This window comes from Salvia miltiorrhiza, chromosome 3 (assembly GCF_028751815.1).
Source record: "Salvia miltiorrhiza cultivar Shanhuang (shh) chromosome 3, IMPLAD_Smil_shh, whole genome shotgun sequence".
NCBI classification, from domain to species: Eukaryota; Viridiplantae; Streptophyta; class Magnoliopsida; order Lamiales; family Lamiaceae; genus Salvia; species Salvia miltiorrhiza.
Window position 1 is genome coordinate 45,901,981 of NC_080389.1, and position 21,020 is coordinate 45,923,000.

Genomic DNA, 21,020 nt, shown 5'->3' on the forward strand with positions numbered 1-21,020 from the left:
CATGAGGAATATTGCTTTCCAAAATTGTTGAATGGCGACAATCCGTCAGTACAAAGCCCCAATCTCACATTTCTGACCTCAGCCGCAAAATCAGGAAATGTGTTGTCAAAATGTTTCCATGCAGGTGAGTCTGCAGGGTGTCTCATCACACCATCATTAACTGATGTAGCATGCCATCGCATATCAACTGCTGTTGCTTTAGATGCATATAACCTTTGCAATCTTGGGGTGATGGGAAAGTAATGCATCTGACTGACTGCAACTAGGCGTCGTTGACGACTACCACTGGGACTAGAAGATTCTTTGTAACGTTTTGCATCGCAAAACTTACACTCGTTCAAGCTTTCATCATCCCCCCAAAAAAGCATAAAATTATTACGACAACAATCAATGTTCTCAACTGGCAAACCCATCCCACGAAGCAATTTTTTTGCACTGTAGAAATCTCCAGTCACCAAATTATTATCGGGAACTATTTCTTTAATCAACTCCAAAATCTGATCAAAACATCGCTCAGACATATTATTATCAGATTTTAAACTCATCAATCGAGCTACAAGAGATAATTGGGTATGGGTTTTACAGCCAGGCCACAACTCTCTATCAGCCGCCTTTAACATATCATACAAATGTTGGGCTGTTGGGTTTGGAGATTCTTCAATTAAATCATCGACATTGTGAAATTGAGCTGTCGCTACATCCATCACCATCGTCTCATAACGATTTACTTCTCTATCTTCCTCAATGGTTACAATACGCCTAGCAACATCAGGGACTTGCACTAACGCTTCACCATGCATCGTCCATATATGGTATCTAGGGATAAAACCATTCTTTGCCAAGTGAACCCTAACAGTCATTGGAGTATCAAATTTTTTGTTCTTACATTTTGTGCATGGGCATTTGATCTTATTTCCAATCATTAAGTCCGGTCGAGAAAGTGCATAATGGATAAATACTTCCAATCCATCCATGAACTCTCCTGTTAGACTACCTTGAGCATATCGCCTATACATCCACCCTCTATCTAAACTCATGTTTATATTTCCTGCATTCATATATTATTAATGTTTTAATTAGTTCACACATTAGATATAAAATTAAGATGATGAATAAGAGTGGAAATTAAGATTAGAAATTAACATTAAGATTAAGATAAGGATTAGGAATTAAGATTAAGATTATGAAATGAGATTAAGATTTGGATTAGGAATTAAGATTAAGATTAGGATTATGAAAGGAGATTAAGATTTGGATTTGGAATTAAGATTAAGAGTATGATTAAGAAAGGAGATTAAGATTTGGATTAGGAATTAAGATTAAAAGTAGGATTAAGATTAAGATTAGAATTAGGAATCCGAATTAAGATTAAGATTATGAATAAAAGTAGACATTAAGAACTCAAATAAGGATGGAGATTAGGATTATAGAAGGATGACTGAAGATTACGATTAGGATTTCAAGAAGGATGATTGAAGATTGAAATTTCAACACAACAACAAAACCAAGGCGGTAGTCATTGCTACCGCCTCCGCCTCTCCCCCACCGGCGGCCCAAACTCCAATTAATCACAATCATACTTAATCGCCTCTCCCCCACCGGCGAAACTATCATGCTTAATTATAATTAAAACATGCTCAACGCAATTAATCATGCTAAATCATATATTTCGCCTCTCCCCCACCGGCGATAAAGCGAATTAAATAAATTTAAACATTATAAGTTCTTTAAATAGAAATTAACCTTCCTAAGTTCTTTAAATAGAAATGAACCTAACTAAGTTCTTTAAATAGAAATGAACCTAACGAAGCTCTTTAAATAGAGATTAACCTAACTAAGTTCTTTAACTAAATCTAATATATATAAACCTAACTAAGTTATTTAAATAAATCTAATATTTACAAATAAACCTAACTAAGTTCTTTAAATAAATCTTATAAAATAAATTATCTTACTAAGTTCTTGTTCTTTAAACAAATCAAATACAAATGAACATATATAATTAACATATAATTTCACATTACATTCAAACTAAATTCACATTAATTCACATATACTATACAACGCAACAACTAAATTTCACATTAATTCATACTAATATAATTAACATAAATTTGAAACATAGCCTACATTAATTCACATATAATTCATACTAAGTTCTATGTAAATTTCTCATTAATTCACATATAATTAACCTAAATTCATGTATACTAACATACCAATATTAACCTAAATTCAAATTAATAGCCTATATTATATAAGTTACACGAACTAACCTACAATCTCTTATTCCGGCAACGGCAGGAGCTTTCCGGCGAGGGCAGGGGCGGTCCGGCGAGGGCAGGGGGCTGGGAATTAGAGTTAGGGTTAATAATTGATGAAATCTATAAAAAATAATTAATTAGGGTTAGGATGAATAATTAATTAACTTACCGTAGAGTATCACGTCAACGGAGAGCAGCGGCGTTGGACGGAGAGCAGCGGCGGCGGCGGCGGCGGCGTCGGCGTCGCGTCGGACGGAGAGGAGCAGCAGCGGTCGCGTCGCGTCGGACGGAGAGAAGCAGCAGCGGTCGCGTCGGACGGAGAGGAGCAGCAGCGGCGGCGTCGGTGGAGGTGGCCGTTCGATGGACGGAGGCGGCGGTGTCGGGAACGGCGAAATCGGCGGAAGGAGGCGGAGAATCGGAGGAGGAAAGGGTGGAGAAGAAAATGGGGGAAAAATTAGAAAACCTAAGTTAAGTCCGCGACTTCAACGACCGATTAGACATATAACGACCGAAAAACGGTCGTTGACAATTTTAATTATAATATTAATAATTTCGGTATACAACGACCGAAAAACAGTCGTTAAAAATAATTATTAATTATTTCTTTTTTTTAGTTCTAATATAAAGACCGAATTTCGGTCGTGAATATTAAATATATTTAAATAAATTAAAATACAACAACCGTTAACAAACGGTCGTTAAATATTTCCGAAAACTTAAAAATATCAAAACTCAAATTAAGGTAACGACCGTTACAAACGGTCGTTAAATTAAAATTATATCAAAATTCAATAAAAATAACCAACGACCGGAAAACGGTCGTAGATACGGTCGTTATAAATTAACGACCGTTTCATTCGGTCGTAGGAAAAAAAATAAGATTTAAAATATTAAACAAAACGGTCGTTAATATTAAAATTTCGGTCGTTAAGGCCTCCTTTTTAAAGACCGAAAATTTCGGTCGTTGGAGCCGCTATTTCTTGTAGTGTTTTCTCTTGCAATTGGTTTGGGTCCAATAGAGAACGATGAATCTTGGACATGGTTTCTCTCTAACCTGCGCATGTGCTACAATCCTCCAGAAGGTCTCATGATTATGTCCGACCAGCATAAGAGTATCGAAAATGCTATTAGGTCTGTCTATCCAAATGCAACGCATGGATTGTGTTATCACCACTTGCATAAAAATTTGACACAAATTGGCAAGGAAGCATTAATTCACTTCAAGAATGCGGCATATGCTTATCGAGTTGAAGGTTTTGGAAAATTCTTTTCGGAGTTGGAGTTGCAAAGTCATAGCGCTCATACGAGGCTTTCCCTTATTGGGGTTGAGAGGTGGTCTAGGTCGAGAAGTCCAGTACCTAGGTATAGTTTCATGACCTCTAATGTTGCTGATGTCTTGAATTCTCGTCTATTGTGGGCAAGACGTTTTCCAGTATCCTCATTGCTTGAGACTTTTCGTACTATTGTGGAAAAATGGTTTGATGAGAGATGGGCCAGCGCTATGTCCAGACAACATGAGTTGACAGAGGCGGCTTACAACAAGCTGACGGTGCAAGTCGAACTCGATCATCACCTAAGAGTGTATGAAACCACTACACATGTTTATAAGGTCGAAGAGGAAAAGAGAATTCACCAAGTTGACCTTGTGACTCGTACATGCGAATGTCGTGAGTTTGATGAGGATAAGATTCTATGTCGTCACGATGTTGCCGCTATTAGGTAAATTATCACTATTTCTTCATGTTTTTAATTATTTAATATTGTGTGACATTAATATTTTTGTTACAGACGTGCCAGATTAAATGTGTATGATTTACAAATATATCTCTATTTAATTCTTTGATTAACTCTAACATTAATATATTGTCAAATATAATAAATATGAGTATATTAGGAAGTTACTTGTATAACTTTCTTTTCCAATGATTTTTTAATCCTTGTGGAGAATTCAATCAGCCTATATAATTGGGATGAATGAAGTACTTTGAAAAAATTCGGAGTCGTATAATATGCATCAAAGAATAAAAGTTCTAAAAAATCTTTTTTGCTAATATGCATAAAAAAAATTTAGAAAATCTTTCTTGCTTAGTAGAAAAAATAAAAAATAGATGGATATTTTGAGGGACATTTTAACTAGCTAATAATTAGCGTTGATAAAAATGTGTTGTTAATTGAGATATTGGTCATTGATTTGACTAAAATACAACTATAAAAAGTCACCTTTATTTGAACAATTATAGGATTAATGAGATCTATCTTATAAGTTAAAAAAAATTATGAATGTTATATTTTAAGTTGTAAAAATATTACTAATTTTATTATAATTGTATAATATAAAAATACATTCATCTTTAAAAAGTATAGATTACTTATACTTTTTAATAATTAAGTTAAATAACTATTACCCAAAACAAATCTAACTGTTGGCGAAGTTCATCAGGGAGACAGTTTATGGCTGCATAACTCGTCCATACAGGTCGAGCAGCAGTGATGATACCTATATGTTGATTCTCAATGGGCCATATAGCCCGTGCCATGAAAACCCCCCCAAAATAGGGTTCCACTGCAAAGTTATGTTCATTGGAAATTGGAACCCTATCCTTTTTGTTTGTCATCCTAAGCTCAAGCACACTTTTTAATAAAAAAAATATTATATCCAACATAACCTCGTTAAATATCACTTATTTTAGTGGAGTATATTAATTAACCCAACATAGATAACCAAAAAAAAAAAAAAACTAAACACTCTTTATCTTCTTAGTATATCAAATCATAGAAAAATACTCGAAAATATTTTCTTAGTATATCAAATCATAGCAAAAGTGTCACGACCGCACTTGTTAAGGATAGCAAATTCGGGAAAACCGCGACTAAGGGAGGGAATTTAGGAGCGGGATTTAGAAAGGGCATATTCGTTTTCTTGATGACTCGACTTGTATAAAGAAATCAATCGAAATATCTAGATATCAACGAAGGCCACAAGGGGACCGTACATAATATTATCCCAAAACGGGGTACTCAATGGTTTTAGTACATTATTAAATAATACATATTGTTTGACAAATGACATAATATCTTAACATAATCAGTGTTCGCAGCGGAATAACAATAACTTGAGTATATGTATGAAGACATATACTCCACTCTGAGGTTCTCGTCCTAAATTGACAAAAGCTCCGCTTGCACACTACATCCTCGATCACAGCTCAACCTGCACATTTATAAATACATACAGGGCTAAGTACAAGAGTACTTAGTGGACACTTGCCGAAATTTACATACATGCATAATATTTTATTGTCAAGCCTTTCAACAGTAGTAATATACGAGGGTTTTCCTTTAAAGACTCGTATTTACCAAACATAATATCATTTCTTTCATCAATAACCTGCGCAGGTATTTTATATCATTAATCACCATATCAGTAACTCGTGCCGAGAGGGAGGCCTCCCTCTACGGACACTATGATCGGCCAACCCGCTAGATGACTCACGATCACAAGGGTGTACACTAATTCCGAAGGGATTTGCGGTCCCATCCAGAATCCGAATTCGATTAACATCAGATAGGCAATTAATAATAAAACATAAAGCATTTAGGCATTGACAATATCATTTAAATTCATAAGCATAAAGTCTTAACAATTCTACTATATGGTTTTAGTTTATACGTAAGAAAGCCCACTTGAATAGCAGACTCACGATTTAGCTCTAACTCTGGTGCTTGACCTTTAATCCGAGAAAATAAAATAAGATTCTAATTCTCGAAAAATCTCAATAAATGAGGATGCGTGAAATGATTATGCATGACTCATATTCCTTTAATTAAATTATGAGATGCTAATCCTATTTAAGGAATTAAAGCTCGTCTTATGAGGTCGGATTATTAATCTTTAATAATCTACTCATCTTAAAATAATCTAATTTACTTACTAATTAATGATTAGTAAGTCTTAAAAATTTATCACTAATTAAAAATAATTAGGATTAATAATGGGGCCTAAATTAATAAATCTCATTGGGCTTAACTAAATAAATTTCATTGAACTTAATCAATTAAATAGTAGGAGTTCAATTAATAAAAATAATAAATTCATTATTAACAATTAATAGAAGCCCAATCAAAATAAATAATAAGAGCCCATTTATAAAAATAATAGAGTCCAAACAATATATATATTAGCCCAATGGAAATAAAATAAGCAAAGCCCAATTGAATTAATCTCCGGCCCAATAAAATAAACTAGGCCCAAAAGGAATCGGCCCAAACCCGGCCCAACTGAGGAAGGCCCACTCCTCTCTTAAGTTTTCACTCTCGGTTCTCTCTACCGACAATTCTCTTTTGCATTTATTATATTTTAAGCATACTTTACATCTTAATAATCAAAGCTCTCTATATTTTTTCATTCAAAGCACTCGGTTTTCTTTCTAACTTTATTAAAGAAGAATGCTTTTCAATATAACTACTGATTCTTCTCTATTTTTTTTTTAAAGAAGAACACTATTTCTCTCTTTCTCTTATCTATCTAAACCGCTGCTCACATCTCTCTCTCTCAATATTTTTTTTTTTTATCTCTCTCTCCATTCACAAGAAAACACATGCTACTCACATCTCTCCCTCTCTTCCCTTCTCTATCCATCGCCCTCTCTCTTCCTCGAACTTCCGCCGGCGCGGCTCCTCCTCACACGTCTCGCACACACACCAGTCACCGGGAACACCCCTCGCCTCTCTTCTCTCCCGATCAGTATTCAGCCGAAGAATCCACGCCGCTGCAACTGGATTCCGGCGAGCGCCGCGTCGCCTAAAGCCGCCGAGTCAGCCGTCGCCGACTGCCGCTGTTCTGGAGATTGGCGAGAGATGGCAGAACAGTTGCTGCCGGCAGAGGCCAGCTCGCCGGGGCTGCCTTCCTCCGAAGTTGGCGCCGCTGCCTCGCCCAAAGCCGACTTCCGGAGTCACCCTTCGTCGTAGCGAAGATCTCGGCAGTTCGTCATCGTCGTCGTTTCGGTTCGACCGAACAGGGCCGTGTCCCTTCTTCTTAAAAACTAAGTTCGAAGCTTGTCTACTTGAAGTTTCAGTTCTCTATATTGTTTATGCAAGGCTAGTGGCGTGTTCTTTTGGTTCTCATGCTATTTAGTATCTCTTGATGCATTTGCCTTGTTTAAGGATTCTAGTCTGATGATTCTATAGCAGAAATATGCCATTAATTAATATCTCAGTACTTCTTATACTAAACATAGATTTTGTTGGGATGTGAATGCGAAGCATGAAAATGGAGAGAGTAAACTGGGATAATAATTACCTTGAATGATGCTTGGTTGATGTTCTGTATGAATGGTGATTTTGCTTCGTTTAAAATCCTTTGCAGCTGCTAAGGATTTTAGGTAAGTGAGGATGCCTTTTATAGGGAGTAAATACTGAAGCTGATAGTGTGAAAATATGGCGAATAGTGCGGCTAAATTGAGGCGTGGTTGAAGAATTTAATGTGATTAGATTTGCTGCTGACAATTGAGATTTGTCTGTTGAATATTTTCTTTGACTATGTTGGAGTGAAATAAAAACTAAGCACGGGTGAGAATAGAGTGGCTGAGGGAGCATGGCGTGCTAGATTTAATACACGGAATAATATCTAAATTAATATCGTAGATTTAATTCTTCACAAGCCGGAATAAATTCACGACTCAAGAAATAATAATAATAAATAAAAAAAATAGAAAATTAATTCTATTGTGATTAATAATTAACATGACTTAACTAAGTCAGTTATGAATCTGAACTGAATAATTATTGGCTTACTCAATAATTCTCATCGTGGTTTTACTCACGCGAAGCTAACTGGCTTAGAAATAAAATAATAACCCTGCTTCAATAATTCAGTGTCATAAGCTGAATTTAAATCATAAATAATTACTGAGCTTGATTTACTGAAAGATGAAATAATAATTATCGTATTACTGGATTTAAATATAATAAAAGAGCGGGCTACTACAAAAAGTCAAATTGTTTGTGATTAATGCAAGAGTATTAAATAAGGTTAATATTGATAAAAATTCTCAAAACGTCAATTATAACACAAATAATTTAGAATGGTGAAACGACAAAGAAAACGGATAGGAGGGAGTATTTAGCGAAGAAAAAAAGAGAGAAGAGAATAATTTCTAGCGAGTACTCGATCGTGTACTCGATGGAGTACTCGATCACGATCGATAGAGTACATGATCGAGTACTCCATCGTGTACTCGCGGCGAACAAGAGCTGGGCGACGGATTGTAGCAGCAGGGGCTGGGCTTTGAGCCCTAGTTCGGCGGCAGAGAAGGGGGCTTCAGCGGCGGACAAGGGTCGGTGACAGGTTGGACGACAAGGGCTAGGCTTTAAGCCCTAGTTCGGTGGCGGAAAAGGAGGGCTTCGGCGGCGGTGGACATTGACGGGGCGACGTGACCTGGGCTTCGACGACGATGGGGCGACGTGGGCGACAGCGCGAAGCGTGTCTGCGCTTCGATGGCGACGACGGGTCAGACGGCGGAGCTGGGCGAGCGAATTTTTTTTTAGCGAGCTATGGCTGTCAATTTCAATTTTGAGAGAGAGAGAGAGATAAGAAGAGATTGTTTGAATTTCTATTTTGTGGGAAAATAAAATAAAGGAAGGGTATAATAGTATTTTCAGCAAAAAAAGGTTGTGTAACATACTTGTGTATTGAAAAGTAGAGCTATATAACTTATATATTTATGAAACATGACTATAAAAAGATTTGCCTCTTTTGTAATTATAATAAAATCGAAAGTTTATTTGTAACTATATTTTTCTTTTTTATTTTCTTTATCTTCCTATATTTTTGTTTTACTTTTTTTTTAAATTGTGAAATTCGAATAATTATGGAATATTTAATATGCATATCAAATTAAAGATCACGACAGAGCTTTAATTTATTTAAAATGTAAAAGTTATATTTATTTAAAGATTAAAATTAAAATTAAAAAAAATCTATGTCCTCTCTCACCTTTTTTAAAAAAATAAATCTATTATTAATTCTTTTTATTTTTTTTATTTTCATTGTTTTAACTTTTTTTCTCTTTTCGTAACATCAATTTTTATTATTGTAAATTATTAGTATTTGTTTTTTATTATTCAGTTCAAATATATTTTGTTAAAATCAATTTTTTTAATACTTATAAATATGATAATTGAGTTGATATTAATTTTATATAAATATATATAAAAATAGTGTTCTCTGGGTGCAAATGCTAGTTTATAAATAATTAGGCAAATATATTTTATAGAATCAGACATATCACATTTTGAAGTTCGAATACTAAATTGAACAAAAAAAAAAAAAACTTGATGGCTCATTAATGTTAAAGAACAAAGTTGGGGACCCAACTATAAAAACATTAAATAACATGTTTATGATATGAGTTACTATATGATAACAATATTAACTAATCTTTAATTAGTGGGATTAATTTCTTCCAACCCTATCCTGATTAAAAAGAAAGAAACAACAAAATTAAAACAAATTTCCCCCACTTGCTCATGATTATGAGATAATGACATAATGGAAAGAAAGCCATAAAACCGAATCTTGAAGCATTAGTAACATTCTTTTTTTTCTTGAATTTTATTCCAAGAAATAATAGTGCTCTTATCTTAATAAACAGAGCTGCAACAATAAAAAAAACAATGAATTATGTCTTCTTCCCAACAAAGTTTCCAAATTAAAACCAAATCTAGAAATTAATCTGAGCTCACAATGCAGAATCTCCACATAACAAAATAGAAAAGTAAATAGTTTTCAATCTTGCTTGATTAAAGTTTCTCTCTTTCTTGAGAGCTCTTTATCCACTTTTTAAGCTGAAAAAAGCAGTAGATTCACAGTTTCTCTCTCTCTCCCTCTCTCTCTATTCCCTTTTTGTCTGTGAGACTGTGACAGTATTTGTAACCAGAGACCGCCTTCTTTATAGCCTTTGCGATGGAGGGCACTAGGGGCACTTTGGTAATTTCAATCAGGTAAAGGTAGTAGAGAGAGAAAGAGAAAGAGCAGCGGTTGTTTGTTCCAATCTGAGACAAGAACACTTCACTCAACTCCACCCCCCAAATATTTCCATTTTCGTTTCGTTTCGATTTTTTTATTTTCTGTTATTTTTTTTCCTATAATCACTCTGTTGAAACTCGAGTCCAACTACAGATTTTCGATTCAGGTTTATTCCCAGAGTTGGAGTGATATTTCTCTTCTCTTTCACGATGTCCACATTATAGATAAACCCCACCTTTTTTTTTTCTTTTTCTTTCGGTTGTTGAAGAAATTGCAGCAAGAGATTCTTGATTTTCGCCATGTCTGCTAAATCGAAGTAAGTGAAGTACTACTTTTTTGGGTGGATCTGATGTGGGTTTGCGTTGTTGTTCACTAATTCTTTTTTGCGTTTGAATTTCGTTTTTCTAAATTGAATCTGCCCTTTTGGTGTATGATGATCAGCGTATGTTTATTGCGAAGGATAAAACATATTTAAAGTTGGAAATTGTCACTTCAATTTCTTGGGTTTGCGCAAAATTGCTTCTTTTTGGAACTTGTATAGTTAATCTTGGCTTATTTGTTGTGTATTTAGTGTTTAATTGTCCAATGTTTATTTCTGTTTTGATGCAATTGTTTAATGTTTTTAGGATTTCTCGTATGTTATGAAAATGCCTTATTGTAAAAGTGGATTTCACAGAAAGCATTCCATATTTGGATTATAACCATTTTTGTAGAATTGGATTTCATGCCTGAAATGTGCAATGAATACATTTGTGGATCTTGCATTTTTAGCTCTAGTTAGAAAAATTAAGTTGAGACAGTTGAAGAATTTGTGCTTTATGTAGATCTAGTTTATCTGGAACTCCAAATGCTAAAGCATCACCGGCAACTCCTCGAAGCAGCAGGGGAGTTGCTAGACCTAGTGGTGACTCGATTTCCTCGTTGCAAAATGGCCGCCTCTCCATTGATAGATCCCCGGGATCTCTCACTCCCAAGCCTAAAGTGGAGAGGGCGTCGCCCAAGCCCAGCACTCCGACTGATGTAAGTTTCAAGCTATTCTGTTTTAATGTGTAGTTGCATTGCATTGTCCCTTAGTGTTGATCTCGTGTTTTGTCTAGAGGAAGCCAACGCGTATGGTGAGGCCGTCTTCAGAGCTTCAGGCGGAGCTGAATCAAGCTCAGGAGGATTTGAAGAAGGCGAATGAGAAGCTGGTTTCAGTCGAGAAGGAAAAGGTGAAGGCTCTTGATGAGGTGAAGGAAGCCCATAGATTATGCAATGAGGCAAACGAGAAGCTTGAGGAAGCTCTGCAGGCTCAGAGACGAGCGGAGGAGAATTCAGAGATTGAGAAGTTCCGGGCGCTTGAGATGGAGCAGGTGGGGTTCGGAGCGAATCCCATGAAGGAAGACGAATGGCAGAAAGAGTTGGAGGCTGTGAGGAGTCAGCACGCCGTGGATGTGGCTGCGCTGCTATCTGCAACACAGGAGCTTCAGAAGGTGAAGCAAGAACTGGCAATGACGTCTGCTGCAAAGAACCAGGCGCTGAACCATGCTGATGATGCAACAAAAATAGCCGAGATTCATGCAGAGAAGGTCGAGCTTCTGTCTGCTGAAGTGATCCGCTTGAAATCTGCACTTGAGTCGAGGGTAGAGATGCAGGCTGTTGAGAACAATCAATTAGTGTCGAGTTTGGAGTTGGAGATACATTCTCTTCGACAAGAACTTGAACGAGCGAAATTTTTTGAGGAGAAATTGTCCGGAAAAGAGGCTGCAATGGAGCAACTCAATGTTGATCTCGAGGCTTCCAAGATGTCTGAATATTATGCGCATAATCTAGTGAGGGAGCTTCATCAACGAGTCGAGGAGCTAACGTCTCAAGCTGAGCAAGCGAGTGAATCAGAGAAGTCGGCTTCAGAATCTCTTGGAACGGTGGTGAAAAAACTGGAAGAAAGTAATGATTTGCTGCATGATGCAAAGTCTGAGATCGCGGTGCTTAAGGAGAAGCTCGGTTTGTTGGAGACCTCAAGCAAGAGACAGAAAGGCGAGTTGGAGGAATCAGAGCATTGTCTTGAACGAGCTAGAGAAGATTCTTCTGAACTGGTGAAGAAGGTGGAAGTGCTTGAGTCTGAACTTGAAACCACGAGAGAAATGAGAAGCATTGCGTTGAACAACGAAAAAATTGCAGCTGCTAGCTTAGAAGTGCTGTTGGAAGAGAAGAGCAAGCTCTTGAACGAGCTGGAAACATCCAGAGACGAAGAAGAGAAAAGCAAGAAAGCGTTGGAGAGTTTGGCATCAGCATTGCACGAAGTCTCTTCGGAAGCAAGAGATGCGAAAGAAAAACTAATCTTGAGTCAAGCTCAGAATGAAATTTATGAAAGAGAAATGGAGTTTCTGAAACTGTCCCTGAAATCAACCAATGAGAAGTATGAAAGTATACTCGATGATACAAGAAAACAGATCGATGCTCTTACTTGTTCAGTTGAGATGTCGAGGCACGAGTGTGGGAACTTGAAGGCGGAGTTGGAGCAGAAGGAACTAGATTTGACGAACTCCGTGAAAAAGTCTGAAGAGGAGAAGTCCGATATGGAAAACGAAATAAGCAGGCTGATCGATTCAGTTGAACAGTCAAAGCACGATTATGGTACCTTGAAGGCCGAGTTGGAGCAGAAGGATCTAGATTTGGTGAACTCTGTGAGAAAGTCTGAAGAAGTGAAATCCCATATGGAAAATGAAATGAGTAGTCTGATTAAATCGCTCGAACAATTGAAGCATGATTATGATAGTTTGAAGGCCGAGTACGAGCAGAAGGAGGGAGATATGGTGAACTCGGTGAAGCAGTCTGAAGAAGAGAATATTAGTATGAAAAACGAAGTAAGCCGGCTGCTGAACTTACTAAAACTGGCGGAGGAAGAGTCGTCTGCAACGAGAGAGGATAGGGATCGGTTGAGTAAGTCCTTCAACGAAGCTGATTCAGAGGCGATTTACCTGAAGCAAGTCCTGGATGAAGCAAAGGAGGAGAGCGTGAGACTAAAAGAGTGCGTGAATGAGATGGAACACCGACTGCGCAGGATTCTTGCAGAGAATGAGGATCTGCGCAGAAGGGAAGCAGCGTCTCAGGAAAAAGTCGAGGAGCTATCTAAGTCGCTTGAAGAAGCTTTGGGCAAGCAGGAGGAGGAAGAAAGTGGCGACCTAACAGACTGCGAGAAAGACTATGATATGCTTCCGAAAGTGGTAGAGTTCTCCGAACAAAATGGTACAGGGGATGTGAGGCGTGAACCGAAGGAGCCGCCCATCAAAGAGAAGCAAGCTGATGATGAAGTCGAGAACTCGAATGGGAAACTAAAAGATGGCGAAAAAAGCGCAGAAGTGGACCTGAAGATGTGGGAAAGCTGCAAGATTGATGTGAAGGAGTTGTCTCCCGAGAGAGAAATGGAGCAAGAATCCTTTGAGGATGAGCTCGAGCCAAAAGGGGAAGGTGGCGATCTGTATGATCACGCGAACGGGGTGCTTTCGAGTGAAAATAATGGGAGCCCGCCATCGAAGTCGAGCAGTCAGAAGAAGAAGAAGGCATTGCTGCAGAAGTTTGGAAGCCTATTGAAGAAGAAGGGCAGTAGCAATCACAAGTGATAGCAGCGTTTAGGGAGGAGAGGAGGTACAGTGAATATTTTCCATGTATGTTTGCTTTTGGTAATTGGCTTTTCTTTCATTTTTTGTTCCAATTTTACCCCTTATAGGTTTGTCTGGCAAACTTGGAAACTGGAGATTTGTATCACAATTTGTCTGACAATGTAATGTGAGTTATGTTGTGGAAAGGCCTTATGTTCCTCTCCATTCTAGACCTCCGGCCCACTCCAATAGGCTCTCACTTCTTTTGGGCATAGAAATTAAAAAAATTTATTACTCCCTCCGTCCACCAAAAATATGCCGCAATTTTCTTTTTCGTCCGTCCACAAAAAATATGCCACATCCATTTGTAGTAGTAGGGTCTACACCATTCCACTCACATTTAAAGTGGGATCCTTACTCCACTACCAAGTTCACTCATATTTTATTAAAACCCGTGTCGAAAGTAAAGTGGCATATTTTTGATGGACGGAGGGAGTACTTTTTAGTAGAAAAGTAGTAGTAAAGTGGTGTGGTCCACACCAATTAAGTACAACTTTTTTACCCAAAAAGAAAAATGAGTCTATTAAAGTGGGACAACTCAAAAAGAAAACTGAGCCTATTGGAGTGAGACGGAGGAAGTATATCATTTCCGAATTCACATCTTATTTATGCACCACCATCTCCTTGTTTCTTGACTGACTTTATCGATATATAAATAAATATGCTTACTATTTAAACAACCAATTATCCAATTTATATTCTCGAGTAGAATAATGTTTTATTTTTTATTTTTCAGGAAATAAATAATGGTTTATTCAACAGCATATCTCAAGTAGCTAATTGTATCTACTTTCATTTGGAAAATACTAGTATTTTAAATTTTTTAAAAAATTATTAACGTGTAAATACATTAATTTTGAATGAATTTTGGTTTTGAATATGAACTTTAAAAAGTGTCTAAAACTACATGAATTTTTAATTTGTTTAAAATTTATCAAAAATATTTTTTCTTTTTTTGCGATTTTTACCCAAATTAAATTTGACGTGACAACTTAAAATTAATAGAGTTAACAGTGTTTTATGTCCCAAATTTTTAGCGTTTTCTACGAAATGTCCCGAACTTTCATTCTCTCATAAAAAAAATTTGAACATTCAATTTTTTCCATAAAATGTCGTGCTATAAAAAATTCGATTACGGAAAGATGATAAAAAAATCCCGAACTTTCAGCATTTCCCAACAGTGATGATTCATAATATAGTTTTCCAACAATGTCGGTCCCCAAAATATTTCTTTCGACAAGATAATTCATCTTTTTGTCACCGAATTTTGTATAATGGGACATTTTATGGAAAAAATTGAAAGTTCGGGATTTTTTAGGAGAAAATGAAAGTTCAAGATATTTTATGGAAACGCTGAAAGTTCGAGACATAAAACACTATTAACCCAAATTAATATTCCATGATAAAAAAAAATGAAAAACAAAAAGCAAATTGAAAATGTAATAGAGTGAAAAAGTAAATACCAACACTCTTTACTTTTCCTTTTTGCTACAATACAATTTTCTTTTTTTAATACTCCCTCCTATCCATTTTGTTTATCATCTTAAGCTCACGCACACTTATTAATAAGAAAAAATTGTACCCGACGTAACCTTATTTAATGTTATTCTAGTATTAATATAAAGTTAAAAAAATAATAATAATATTAATATTAATGATGTTTTCAATAGACTAGCCAAGGTGATTGGATATTTGATGTTTCCGATGGAATAATAATAATAATAATAATAATAATAATAATAATAATAATAATAATAATAATAATGATGAAGATGATGATGATGATGATGATGATGATGAAGTTTTTGATTTTATCTATAAATGTTTCGATGGGAAAAATAATACTCCTTCCGTCCTACTAAAAGTACTTAGCATCTCCGATCCGAGATCAAAGGTTACTCCATTATTTCGGTCCGAAGTCAGCCGGTAATGGACCTACTTACCTTGCTTCTAGACTAACTATGGAGCTAACCCTTTTATGGTTGCTACCAAGACGATTTTTTTTTTATGCCGAACCTCGAGATGCGAAAAACAATACGAGAAATTCTAAAGAACTTATATACCTAATGAGGACGACCTGTGGAAATACATCGGTTTCTTACTCGTGCAAAGGAACTATTTCTTGGCAACTTGGATAACTTATAACAATGTTTACAAAAACAAAGGTCGGGTTTAATACAATTGGATTTGTGATATTGGCTGGCACCGCTGAAGTGGAAGCCATTGCTTCTTACTAACAGGAAGGGGCATGCCTAAAGAAGAATAACTTTTTTTTTTTTTTTTTTTCATTTTGGTCTGTAGTTCATTTTGGGTCGTCCCACTATAAGTGACTTTTCATAAAAGAAAAAATTTAACCCATAAAAAAGTATAGGTTCTATCACTTTTAACCAATTTACACATTCTCCTTAATTTATGTGTCTAAAAGTTTTGAACTACTTTTAATGGAACGGAAATAATAATATAAATGTTTCCAAATTTCACATAAACTTGAGTTTTACAATCGGAAAGTGAATATCTTTATTATTATTTCGATCAAAAAATAATATTTATGAATTATTTATAGTCGAGGTATCTATGCTCGGTTAAACTTGAATTATTTATGCTCAACATATAATAATAAGAATATTACCATGTCATTTGTATGTAAATTATTCATTCTCGATTTATTATTTATTTATGCTCTAGTTATGTATGCATGATTTATGTTTAATGTTAGACATTGTCACTTTATATAATACTTCCTCTATCCCATTACAATGTCTCACTTTTTATAATGGGATGTTCCATTACAAATATTTCATTCTTTTTTTGGCAAGATATTCTCTCTCTATACCTAATATTTAAACAATTTTCATCAATCCACTTTATCTATTAATTACACAATTATTAATCTTCGTGCCCAAAAATAATGGGACAAAGGGAGTACCATTTTATCTTGACCTAATTTATTTATTTATGCTCGATTAGTTTTGATTATAAGAATTTTGATGTTTAATGTGTGATGTTGTAGCTTGATATTTTTTGGGTCAAAATTTAAAATACCCACCTTCATAACTTATCTATCAAAAATACCTACTTTCACAAAACACATATCATCCATTCCCAACTCATAATAAATGACAAGACTACCCCTCAACCAATTCTCAACAAATCCAATCTAAAACCATTTCATGTTCAAATGATCATAATTCAATTAAAACATAATCAGGCCCAACATGCTTCCGTACAACTTCAAAATAATTCAAATCATAAATCAACAGTATACCTTTTGTCGATGGGTCACCTTCCGGAGCTTTTATCGCGTTTTACGGACTTCTTGCCTCCTCGGCCTTCGTCCAACCACACACTCGCAAGAGATGGTTGCAACCTTCTCCCTTCACTGTGTTTCGGCTTTCGCCGAATGGTCACCTTCAGGAATCAGTTTCCCTCCTTCACTGTGTCTCGACACCAAATATTTTTGTTGAAAAATGAAAAGAAAATATTTTTACTAAACCGGAATAGTTGGACAAAAACTAAGTGTTTATAGAGGAATTATATAATAATTAATTTATTTCATAAAATACTCCCCAAGGGAGGAGACTAACTTGTTTTAGCTACTCATAGTAGCCAATCCTTGTGTACATAAAATAAAAAGGAACTAAAACTAAAAACGAAAACTTTGAAAACAAGAATTTAAAAAAATTACAAAGATAATTTCTAGAGAGAGGAAGTGGTGTGTGAAAATGTTGTGAATTTTCCGTTGTCCTTCTGCTCTCCAGCACTTGGGTTTATATAGAGGTTTGATCCCCTCTATAATTGCTTGGTTGTTGGCCTCGGATTCCATCCTCATGGCCAGCTTGCTTGAATATGACATCCACCTTCTTTTGTCGGCCTTGATTGCCGACACTTGTTAGTGGCTTCACATGGTGCTGGACCCTTGCTTTATCGCCTTGTGATAATGCTGGTAGGGGCCGGCTTCTTTTCTTTCCACTCACTTTTGTCCTGGAGCTTTTGGTGAGTGGTCCTCCTGTGCTTCCACCCATTTCTGTCGTTTCTTTTGTGGGTGCGATCCTTGCTGTGAATCACATAATTCACTTAGCTTTGTCGGCCACCTTCCTTTTTTGGTGCCCGAGGTGTCCTTCCCTTTGGAGTCTGATGCTTATCATGTTCATCAGACCGGAACCTCCTTTTATCCGGCTTTGGAAAGAATCCTTTGCCGAATTCTGGCTCCTTCTGCGATGAGCATTGATCGCAGATTTTCTCGATCCAATGGCCTAGATGAGCCATATTGCAAAACTTGCGACGAGTCTCCTGGCTCCCCGCAATCTTGTTCTTCCAAATCATTTGCCGTTTCTTCTCGAAGGATTCTTCGGCAAAAGGAGTTGTTGTTCCTGTCATGGTATTAACTAGGAACGTTCCCAGATCCGAGCTTTGATAGAACTTGAATCTGGACTTCATTTTGTCCATCTCTGTGAGACAGACCCATAGACCCCATGCTCGTCTAGTGGAGATTTGTTCCTCCGTGAATGTTGAGACGATTGCGGCCTGGAAGTCGGGAACTTTGATCCTGTTAAGGGCTCCCGTATCAGGTCTCCGAAGCTTAATGAAGTGGAAAGCTTCACGGATTCCTTTTCCGACTGGCTCTGGTGCTGCACTGAAACAATACAATTCCAGAACATCTCCCCTTTTGAGGGACTCGTTGTTCTCCCATGTGTCGAACACCGTTTTCTGGATCCATTTTGGTAGACCCTTGATTTCAGTGAAGGCTGGGGCGGTGGTATAAACTGAGGCCAAAGCCCCAAACTCATACCATTCCTTGACATCGTTTGGATTGGCTCCTGGAGTCGTCCAAACCCTTGGATATTTTCCGGCAACATCAACCCGGCAATTTCCCGGATTAATGCCCTTCCTTGTGAGAAGTTTCTCCCACCTGTCCTGGTACATCTGCCAAGAAGGAGAAATTTCAATAAAGTCAGTATCAATCTTAACTTGGCCTGTCATGGGCCTAAGATTGATCTCTCCCTCTTTTACCCCAGAGGTGGAGGGTTGACATGTTGATTCAGGGTGTGACCCCTTAACAACATCTTTTCCTCGAGAGTCTGGCTGTAAAACCATTGTCTCAGGACTTGTGCTAGGGGTACTTGAATCCCCTGCTACAGGTAATCCGCCATGTACGGAAAGCATTGCTTTAGCCCGATTTTCACGGACAGCGCGCAAGAGCGGCTTGTTGGTTGCTTCCTGAAGATTGAACATCTTCATGAAGCAGACATCGATTTGGCTAGATACTTTGGCTTCGTCAGCCGCTTGTATCTTTCCTGCCTGTTTGGTATGCAGCACACACTTGTGCCACTCTTGTTGTAGCAGCTCTAAACTTTCAAAGAGCTGCCCCTGTATTGCCTCGATGGCCTCCACTTCAGGGAGCTCCATCCCTTGTAAGGAAATCTGCAAGAACATTCTGATCAGATTTCAAAACGACAATATCATAATCATAATATTGGCATTCTGCTTGCCATCTAATCAATCTAGCCTTTTCAGGTTTAGATTCAATCTTTTTAGTTAAGAAAGCTTTAACGTTAGTGTTATCTACTTTCAAAACAAATTTTTTAGCAAGTAAGAATAGCGGCCATTTTTTGAACGCCTTCCTGACTGCAAAAAACTCTTTCTCGTTTATGTGCCATCGCACCGCCTCGTCGTTGGAGAAAAGACCGCTACAGTATCTGCAAGGTTCTTCTTCATAAGGGGTGATCTTTGTGAGCACAGCTGCCCACCATGAATCACTCGCGTCGGTGTAGAGGACCAAGTCATCCTCGTCTTGTGGTATTGAAAGTTTCGGGAGATTTTTGCAAATCTCTTTTAACCTTTTCATACCCTCTCGATGTTCCTCCTTCCATATGAATGGAACATCTTTCTTCAGTAAAGGACTGAAGATTTTTCGGTGCTCAGCAAGATTTTTGATAAACATTCCTGCAAAGTTAACAACTCCGAGAAAGCTTTGGAGCTGCTTCTTTTCTTTAAGATCCTCTGGGAATCCCTGGACTTTTTCCACAATATGATCTTGCAGAATTATCCCAGATTCATCGATCTCGATCCCCAGAAACTCCATCTTCTGGGTAGTTATGACTGCCTTCTTTTCTGACAGTACTAGTCCTTCTTGTTGACAAACATCCGCAAAGATCTCCAGATGCCTGACATGTTCATGAATGTTTTTTGATGCAATAAGGATGTCATCAATGTAAACAAACATAAACGAAGAATAATCCTTGAAGAGATTATCCATCTTCCTTTGGAATATCTGAGGCGCGTTGGCTAACCCCATCGGCATGACATTCCAGACATAATGTCCATGTGGAGTTGAGAAGGCTGTGAACTTCTTACTCCCTTCCTCCATGCGAATCTGGTAGAATCCTGATTTGCAATCAAATTTTGAGAATACCCTTGCACTTCTGATGCAGTTGATAAGGTGTTCTCTGCTTGGGATGAAGTATCCATCAAACTCAAGAATGTCATTAATCCCTTTATAATTAATGACCAATCTTGGCTTTCCTCGCTTGATCTCCCCATGATTTCTCACCAGAAATCCTGGACTGCTGTAGGGTGATCTTCCTTCTTCGATAAGTTTCAAATCAAGGTGTTCCTTGATTATACTCATCATATCCTGTTGATCTTGAGGGTTCATCAGGATAGGTCTGTACCTTACGAACTCATGCTCCTTTCCAGTTTTAACTTTCAAGGTTGCTCTGAGCTGGTTCTTGTCCCACCATGCCAAAGGATCCTCGTGGTAACACTTCTGGATTCTCCTTTTGACGTCGGCAATGGACACCTGTTCTTCTTCCTTGATATCTTTGTGTGATATCAGGGAGACTTTGAGGATTTGAATTTCTTCCTCGGAGAGATCTGGGAATCCCTCAGTTCTGCATTTAAGCAAAACTTCTCCGAATCTCCTTTGATCCTTCATTTGGGGTCTCCGGAGTCTGCCATCATCACCACGCTTGCTGCGAAATTTGATTGGCATTGAACGATGAAAAGCTCCGTTGAGCCTTTGTACAATGATCTTGTGATCACAATTGGTTGTGAACACTAGCCTCCTGGCTTCATTGTCCTGTATATACC

At 37.2% G+C, this 21,020-nt stretch overlaps 2 protein-coding genes across 2 annotated transcripts; both read left to right on the plus strand.

Annotated features, from left to right (window-relative positions):
* Nucleotides 1-3,324: 3,324 nt before the first annotated feature.
* LOC131018877 (uncharacterized) lies at nucleotides 3,325-3,987 on the plus strand. Its single transcript, XM_057947572.1, has one exon. The coding sequence runs from the start codon at nucleotides 3,325-3,327 to the stop codon at nucleotides 3,985-3,987; it is 663 nt and encodes a 220-aa protein (XP_057803555.1).
* Nucleotides 3,988-9,857: 5,870 nt separating this feature from the next.
* On the plus strand, nucleotides 9,858-14,077 carry LOC131016070 (WEB family protein At5g16730, chloroplastic). The gene is made up of 3 exons (XM_057944644.1): nucleotides 9,858-10,606; nucleotides 11,115-11,310; nucleotides 11,388-14,077. The coding sequence occupies exons 1-3, from the start codon at nucleotides 10,590-10,592 to the stop codon at nucleotides 13,890-13,892; spliced, it is 2,718 nt and encodes a 905-aa protein (XP_057800627.1). The 5' UTR covers nucleotides 9,858-10,589; the 3' UTR covers nucleotides 13,893-14,077.
* The last annotated feature ends 6,943 nt before the right edge of the window (nucleotides 14,078-21,020 follow it).

Excerpts from the sequence above, each read along its gene's own strand:
- LOC131018877 (XM_057947572.1), top strand. The coding sequence starts at position 3,325 with ATGTGCTACAATCCTCCAGAAGGTCTCATGATTATGTCCGACCAGCAT.
- LOC131016070 (XM_057944644.1), top strand. Across the intron at positions 11,311-11,387 it reads AGCCCAGCACTCCGACTGAT|AGGAAGCCAACGCGTATGGT; the intron begins GTAAGTTTCAAG and ends TGTTTTGTCTAG.